Genomic DNA, 8,395 nt, shown 5'->3' with positions numbered 1-8,395 from the left:
ACATTTTAGCAATGAAGGCGCGCCTTATTTCTTTTGCAAATAACACGTACTTTTTCTTATCAGTAATACCTTTGTGATATTTTACTTAAGTGTCAGTCCAAGGGCGCGCCTTAAGCTGCAGGACTTTTACCTTAGCTTATTTGGCAAGCCACATGCATACTATGTTATCTTGATTATAAAGCAACAGCTATTCGATAGGGCGTGCGTCAACATAGGGCGCGCCTCTGGTGTTTTTCAAATGAAAATTTTCATGTCAAACAGATAAAGCAATTTAAAGTAACTTTTCCCTATTATTGATAATGCGCTCTAGTGTATAAATTATACCAGTCCCATGGCTATTATGCTCTATGGGGAAATTATTTGAAAATTTTCTTCCTTCTGCTAGTTCCAAGGTTCGCAGTCACATGTACTACCCCCTAGGCTAGGAGGAATTTATTTCTACTAGTCTATTACATAGGAGTTAATCATAAAAAAATAAGGGGGACACAACCACACCCTACTGATAATATTTCTGTAAATGTTCTACATTCCAAGCTCGAGGAATAAGTTTACCATCCAGATCTTCCAAGCGATAGGTTCCCTTCCAGAGTATAGCTTTGACTTTGTACGGTCCTTCCCAATTAGCTCCAAGCACCCCGTGCTGAGCTATCTTAGTGTTAGGCATAACCTTTCGCAACACAAGATCTCCAACCTTTAAGGGCACGTATTTCACCTTTTTATTGAAATACCTTGCGATTCTCTGCTGATATGCAGCAAGTTTTAATTGAGAGTTCGTTCGGGCTTCGTCTAACAAATCCAAGTGAAGCCACTGGTTAACTTCTGCATCTTCCTCAACAAACACGTCTCTCTGGAGGGATCCGGCTCCTACCTCCACGGGAACCATGGCCTCATACCCATAAGTCAGCAGAAAAGGGGTTTCTCCTGTGGTCGATCTCGGGGTCGTATTGTAAGACTAAAGGACCATGGGCATCTCCTCTGGCCAATCTCCTTTTTTCTCTTCTAACTTTGCCTTCAAGGTATGTTTTATGATTTTGTTTATAGCCTCCGTCTGACCATTACTCTGCGGATGATAAACTATGGCAAAGTCCTTTTTGATTTTCAAGTCCTCGCAAAGCTTCCTTAACTTTTTACTATCAAACTGCTTCCCATTGTCCGAGATGAGTTTGTAGGGGATACCGAACCGGCATACTGTGGAATTGAAAACAAAATCCCTTATCTTCTTCTCCGTGATCGTGGCTAGTGACATAGCCACTGCCCATTTGGTAAAGTAGTCCACAACTACCACGGCGTATTTCACACCCCCCTTTGCTTTTGGCAACTCTCCAATGAGATCAATTCCCCACATGGAAAAAGGCCAAGGACTTGCCAATGAGGTAATGGTAGATGCTGGGGCGTTGGAATAGTTGGCGAATCGCTGGCAACGATCGCAAACCCGAACAAAATTGAAGGCATCTTCTCTCATAGTTGGCCAGTAGTATCCTTGTCCGAGTACTTTTAATGCCAAGGAACCACCCCCCGAGTGATTGCCACAAATCCCTTCGTGCACCTCTCTGAGAATATAACTTCCTTCTTCCATATCCATACAACGTAACAGTGGCTGGTTAAATCCTCTCTTGTATAATATCCCGTCATATTCAACATACTTTGTAGCATGGTACCGAAGGCGTCGAGCCTGTAGTTTGTCTTCTGGTACAACCTTATTCTGATCTCCAAAAAGTTCCTTGAGATTAAAGAGCATATCCGAAGCAGTGGCCATAGACTGATGCTGATGCTGCAAAACACCCGACATTGTTGCCATAATGTAACATCGCGACATCTCATCAGCCTTAATCCACCGTTTATAATACTTTTTCTCATCTTCAGGAGCATCAGCAGCAAGCTGTTCAGGCTTGGGTTCATAAGTGCAAAACTTGTACTCCTCAACAGTCAACACAATGTCCAAATTTCGTTTCCATTCAATATAGTTAGGTCTGGTAAGTTTGTTATCCTTAAGTATGGTGAATAGTGGATTAAAGCCCATTTTATCCTGGGAATCATGCATAAAACATCACATAAGGGTGCATTAATTATTAAGAGCTATTGATTCCTCTAACAATTATTAAAATTAAATGCACTAACATCTAAACACCATAAGTTTCTGGTACGCCACGATGTGTGACATGTATACCACCTAATTTTGTTTAAATGTTACTTCGGTCCTATTACTAAACAATATGCCACGTTGGGGTGGACTATATTATTTTTCATAGCTAAGTGTATACCATCATCAAATCTTAAATTATTCGAAATCTATGGAACTTGGTACGCCACGATGGGTGGCGTGTATACCTTCCAATATTCGTAATTTTACCTTGAATAGAATACTTCAATTAAATATTCATTAATGGTTTGATTTTCAGGTAGTGGGGGAGTCACATCGGTCTCGCTTAATACCCACAGCCTTACAAGTTCGATGAACCCGTTTTTGACAAAATCGCCCCATATCAGAAATAAAGAAAATTCGTATTTATTCCTTTTTAAAATTTATTAATTTAAGAAGTTTGTTCTAGTAATTTCTATAACATTCTAGATACCATAAATTACATGCCACGATGGGTGACGTATATATAATTTATATTCGTCTTTATGTTAAATTACATACAACCGATAATGGAGACCATGAGATTTAATATCATATTAATTCCCTCTCCCACTTAGAAATTTTTAAAAATGAGGAATTTTAAAATTAAATTGGACCCTATGTCGTTACAATTATGTCTAATCATGCATTCAAAATACACTCATAATTTTAGCAACATATAACATTTAATTAAAGCAATAAATAAAATTTATGTCCATGTTGTCCTAATTATGTTAAACATGCAATTTTAAAGGAATTACACACATAATTAATGACACACATAATCAATAAATTTAAAGCAATAAATAAAAAATTAATGGAAAAAATTAAAATAAATTTTCCACTATTATGGCCCTTTGAAAAAAAATCCAGCTCTCGAGAAAAAGATTTCTGCCGCCAGCACCTGTTGCGCATGCCAGACCTGCGTTACAGTCAATCTGGGTGTGTTGCGCAGGTACGACCTGCGTTACCCCTGTTTCTCCAGATTTTGCACGCGCCAGCCGCCAGTTCCTTTTCTGTTGAGTTTTGTTTTGGTTTGTTCGATCCAAACACCAACATCAGCCCCTTGTTAATTGCACAGCGGAACAAAAAATCACCGAAATTGATTTCCGATCGCACATAATTATTATAAAATACCCGGAACAATTACAAAAAAATAGATCTAATACAAAACTAATTTTGTAAAATCTATTCTAACACGATCAACCCTCGTGTGAATTACAACCACGATTAAACCACGTGGAAACCAAAACAAAAATTAACCACGATTAAACCACGTGGGATCCAAACACATAATTAAAATATACATGGCCATAATAGTGGATTAACAACCTGCATCAAAACCAATACAAGCAAAACACTATATACACGCATATATAATTACGACATGGACATTATATCATAAAACGTAGAACCCATTACCAGGCTCTTGATATCAATTGTTGGGAACCACAGACTTGAGGTGCTACTACGTTTTATGATAAAGATTACGAAAAGAAAATCACCTTGTTAACGGTTGATTCCACACTCTTCTATTGTATTCCCAAATTCCCTTGAGCGAAGTGTGGCCTCCGTCTTCTCAAGTTATCCTTTCTTCTTGCTCCTTGGTGGCTACAATATGTTTTCACACACTACCAAGCAAGAAGAGAATAAGAATATATATAGGCTACAATAGGGACCATGGATAATTAGGTTGGGCCTTCTAATTACATCTTGAGCCTAGCCCAATATATATTAATTAAATATTAATTCAATCCACTAAAGAATTAATATTTGCACTACCTTTCCTAATACCGCAATTTAATTAATTCGGTTCCAATATTATTTGCTTATTAAATTCCTCATGTTTAAAATATCACATGTCCATTAATTAAATAAATTACTGATAATTTATTTAATTAATATCTTTTATCCTTGATCATCCACTCAATCTTTATTTAATTATGCCTGAATAAATTCCACCTGCAGGGTTTCACATAATTAAATCTTTTTGAGCTTTCAAGGGGACATCATTAACCCGAATATTATCAGGACATGGATTCCTTCAATAAATAATATCCACCATGTATATAATTTCATCACCCAAAATATAATGATATAATTCAAAAGAATTACTTCATTTATAAATCAAAGCATGTAAATAATATACACGTGTCAATTATTATTTCTGGATTAAGAACCTAAGCATTAATAATAACATAGAATCTTAGTTCTCCTTCTTAATCAGTATTAAGGGAATAATTCTAAATTTGATCATGTTCAATATACACAAAGTATACTAGTATTATTTATTAGTCAATATAAACTAATCTAAATAATAATACAACCATACCAGTGGATTGTCCAACACCGCCTGTGCTGTGAACCTTATTATATTATATAACCGTATTTAACAATCTAATATTTTGTATCCCATTTGATACTAGATTGTTCACAATATATAATATTAGACAACATGTAAACATTCAAATGATTCTCAATTAAACTGGCCAGAAATAAATGTATATACTTCAAATAAATATTTTCAGTATACACTAACAATCTCCCACTTATACTCAGAATATTCTATGTGTACATCAGTGTTTATTTAATCCACTATTACATAAAAATCTATGTGTCCATCCATCTGACTCCTATCGCTTCCACATGCTTGTCAAAAATCTTGGCTGACAAGCTCTTTGTGAAAGGATCTGCCTAGTTGTCTTCTGATGATATGTGAGCCACAACTATATCCCCTCGCTTTACGATTCCTCGTATGAGATGATACTTACGTTCAATATGTTTAGCTGCTTTGTGGTCTCGCGGTTCCTTTGAATTTGCCACAACACCAGTGTTATCACAATACACTGTCAAGCTCCTAAGCAAATTAGGTACCACATCTAAGTCCAAAAGGAAGTTCCTGAACCATACAGCCTCCTTGGCAGCCTCAGAGGCCGCCACATACCCGGCCTCCATGGTGGAGTCTGCAATGCATTTCTGCTTTACACTCCTCCATATAACGGCTCCACCTCCCAAAGTAAAAACATATCCCGAGGTCGATTTCCTCTTATCCCTATCTGATTGGAAATTTGAATCAGTATATCCCAAAGGAAATAGATCTGAGGCCTTCTAAATTAACATATACTCCTTAGTCCTTCTCAGGTACTTGAGTATAGTTTTTACTGCACTCCAATGTTCCTGACCTGGGTTCGACTGATATCTACTAACCATGCCTACAGCAAAGCAGATGTCAGGCCTCGTACATAACATAACATACATTAAGCTTCCACATGCTGAAGCATAAGGAACTGCTTTCATGCTCTCTATATCCTTAGGTGTCGAAGGACACTGCTTCTTAGATAGAGCAACTCCATGCTTAAAAGGTAGAAAACCTTTCTTGGAGTTCTGCATGTTAAAACGAGCTAATACTTCATCAATGTAGGGCTCTTGAGATAAAGCCAATATCCTTTTCTTGCGATCCCTTATAACTTTGATCCCAAGGATGTATGTCGCTTCACCTAAGTCCTTCATGTCAAATTGTTTGAACAACCATGCCTTTACTGATGACAACATCTCAACATTGTTTCCATTGAGTAAAATGTCATCTACATATAGTACTAGAAAAACCACTGCATTACCTTCACTTCTCTTATACACGCACGATTCGCTTGGACTTTGATCAAATCCATATGACTGGACTGCCTGATCAAAATGAATATTCCAGTCTCTGGAAGCTTGTTTAAGTCCATAAATAGACCTCTTAAGCTTACATACCAGATGTTCTTGGTCTTCATTAATGAATCCTTTTGGTTGCTGCATATAGATGGTTTCTTCAAGACCTCCATTAAGAAAAGCTGTCTTGACATCCATTTGCCAAATCTCATAATCGAGATGAGCTGTTATAGATAAAAGAATACGGATTGACTTAAGCATGACTACCGGTGAAAAGGTTTCCTCATAATCGATACCTTCTTTCTGAGTATACCCTTTCGCAACAAGTCTTGCTTTCCAGGCTTTCACCTTTTTATCTAATCCCCTCTTTTTCTTGTAGATCCACTTACATCCAATAGGTTTTATACCTTTGGGTGGTTCCACGAGCTCCCAGACCTGATTAGAATACATTGATTCTATATCAGATTCCATCACCTTTTGCCAAAGATCTGCATCTTTGTCTTGTACTGCCTCTTCGTATGTACGGGGATCATCATCATGTTCACCAGAGACCAAGTCTGAAGACTCTCCCAAAAACATGAATCTATCAGGCTGTTGAACAACCCTCCCACTACGACGAGGCACTGGTGCAGTATTAGTGACAGGTTGCACATTTTGTTATGGTTGTTTTACTTGTACTACAGCTTCATGGGTATTATCTGTCCCTCCCAATAGTTCCTCTAAAACGACACTACTCATGAGTTTGTGATTCATTATGTATTCCTCCTCTAAGAATCTTGCATTGGTGCTAACAATGACATCCCGATTCTTCGGACTATAAAATAAATATCCTTTCGTTCCCATGGGGTAGCCTACAAACAACTTTACTTCTGTACGAGATTCTAACTTAGTCGCGTTCTTATTCAGCACATGTGCTGGACAACCCCATATTCGAATATGTCTTAGACTCGGTTTATCCCCGGTCCACAATTCTAAGGGGGTTTTAGGAACCGACTTAGAAGGTACTAAGTTCAGAAGATAAGCTGTTGTCTCTAAGGCATGTCCCCAAAACGACTTGGGTAAATCCGAATAACTCATCATCGATCTAACACTCTCTAAAAGAGTCTGGTTCCTTCTCTCTGCTACACCGTTCTGCTGGGGTGTGCCTGGTGCAGTTAACTGGGATTCTATCCCATTTTCTGATAAATATTCCCTAAATCCTCCAAGCAAGTATTCGCCACCACGATCTAATCGTAGTGACTTGATACTTTTATTAAGTCGCTTCTCCGTTTTAGCTTTGTACTCTTTGAACATATCAAAGCACTCAGACTTACGTCGCAACAAATAAACGTACCCATATCTAGAATAATCATCAATGAAAGTGACGAAATATTCATAACCACCTCTTACTTGGATATTCATGGGTCCACATAAATCAGAGTGAACCAATTCTAACAGTTGTTTGGCTCTATTCCCCTTTGCCTTGAAAGGCCTATTAGTCATTTTACCTTCTAAGCATGATTCACAAACTGGAAATGGCTCCACTGCCAATGAGCTTAAAGGCCCGTCTACTACCAGTCTTTGAATCCTCCTCAAGTTAATATGACCTAATCTCAAGTGCCAAAGATATGTTTGGTTCATACTAGAAGGTTCATTTCTTTTATTAGAGTTAGTAGATGTGTTGTTCAATTCCCTAAATTGCAGTTGCAGTGCAGGTTGACTAGGATTTATTATATGCAAATTTTCTTGCAATGTACCAGAACATATAATTCGTTTATTCATCATAATAGAAACATTACGATCCAAACAAACATTATAACCATCCAAAACAAGTTTGGAAACTGAAATTAAATTCCTTCTAAACGAAGGTACATAAAGACAATTGTTCAAAACCAAAATCCTATCAGAACCAAAAGATAAATGAATAACTCCTATTGCGACTACTGCTACTTTCGTAGCATATCCCATTAACACGTATATCTCACCATCTCTAAGCATTCTGGATAGCCGGAACCCCTGCATATAATTACAAACATGATCAGTGGCTCATGTATCTACACACCAAGTGCTCGTAAATATAGCCGCTATAAATGTTTCTGTAACTAGAGAAAGAGACATCCCAGTATTGTTTGTCTTCTTAGGAAGAGGACAATCCTGTTTCCAGTGACCTGACTGTTTGCATCTGAAGCACTTTCCCTTAGGTTTTTTCACACCACCCTGAACTCCCACTGCCTTCACAGCTTTCTGTGTCTGAGCCTTTTTCTTCTTCTTAATACCTTTCGGTTTGGAGGAAGAACCTTTCTCAGCCACATTCACTTGAACACTCTGCCGAAATAATCCTTCAGCTTCCTGAAGTTCTATCAGTAGTTCCTCGAGACTATACTGCCTCTTGTTCATGTTGTAATTCAAGCGGAACTGCTCAAAACTCTTGGACAAGCTCATAAGGATAATGTCAATCTGGGTTTCCCCATCAAGTTCAGCACCAAGGATCTCTATCTCATTCAGATGTGACATCATCTTGAGAACATGATCCTTTACATGTGTGCCTTCAGTCATCTGAGTGTTCATTAAAGCCTACATGGCTACTTGCCTAGCAGCCCTATTCTGATCTCCAAAAAGTTCCTTGAGATTAAAGAGCATATCCGA

The 8,395-nt window shown here is 37.9% G+C and overlaps 1 protein-coding gene across 1 annotated transcript; it reads right to left on the bottom strand.

The window, feature by feature from the left end:
* Positions 1-496: 496 nt before the first annotated feature.
* On the bottom strand, positions 497-883 carry LOC141725078 (uncharacterized). The gene has a single exon (XM_074527461.1). It carries the CDS (start codon positions 881-883, stop codon positions 497-499), a length of 387 nt encoding a protein of 128 aa, XP_074383562.1.
* Positions 884-8,395: the final 7,512 nt, after the last annotated feature.

This window comes from Apium graveolens, chromosome 5, assembly GCF_009905375.1.
Source record: "Apium graveolens cultivar Ventura chromosome 5, ASM990537v1, whole genome shotgun sequence".
Classification (NCBI taxonomy): Eukaryota; Viridiplantae; Streptophyta; class Magnoliopsida; order Apiales; family Apiaceae; genus Apium; species Apium graveolens.
The sequence above is the reverse complement of the archived record's forward strand: the minus strand, read 5'-3'. Positions and strand labels throughout refer to the sequence as shown.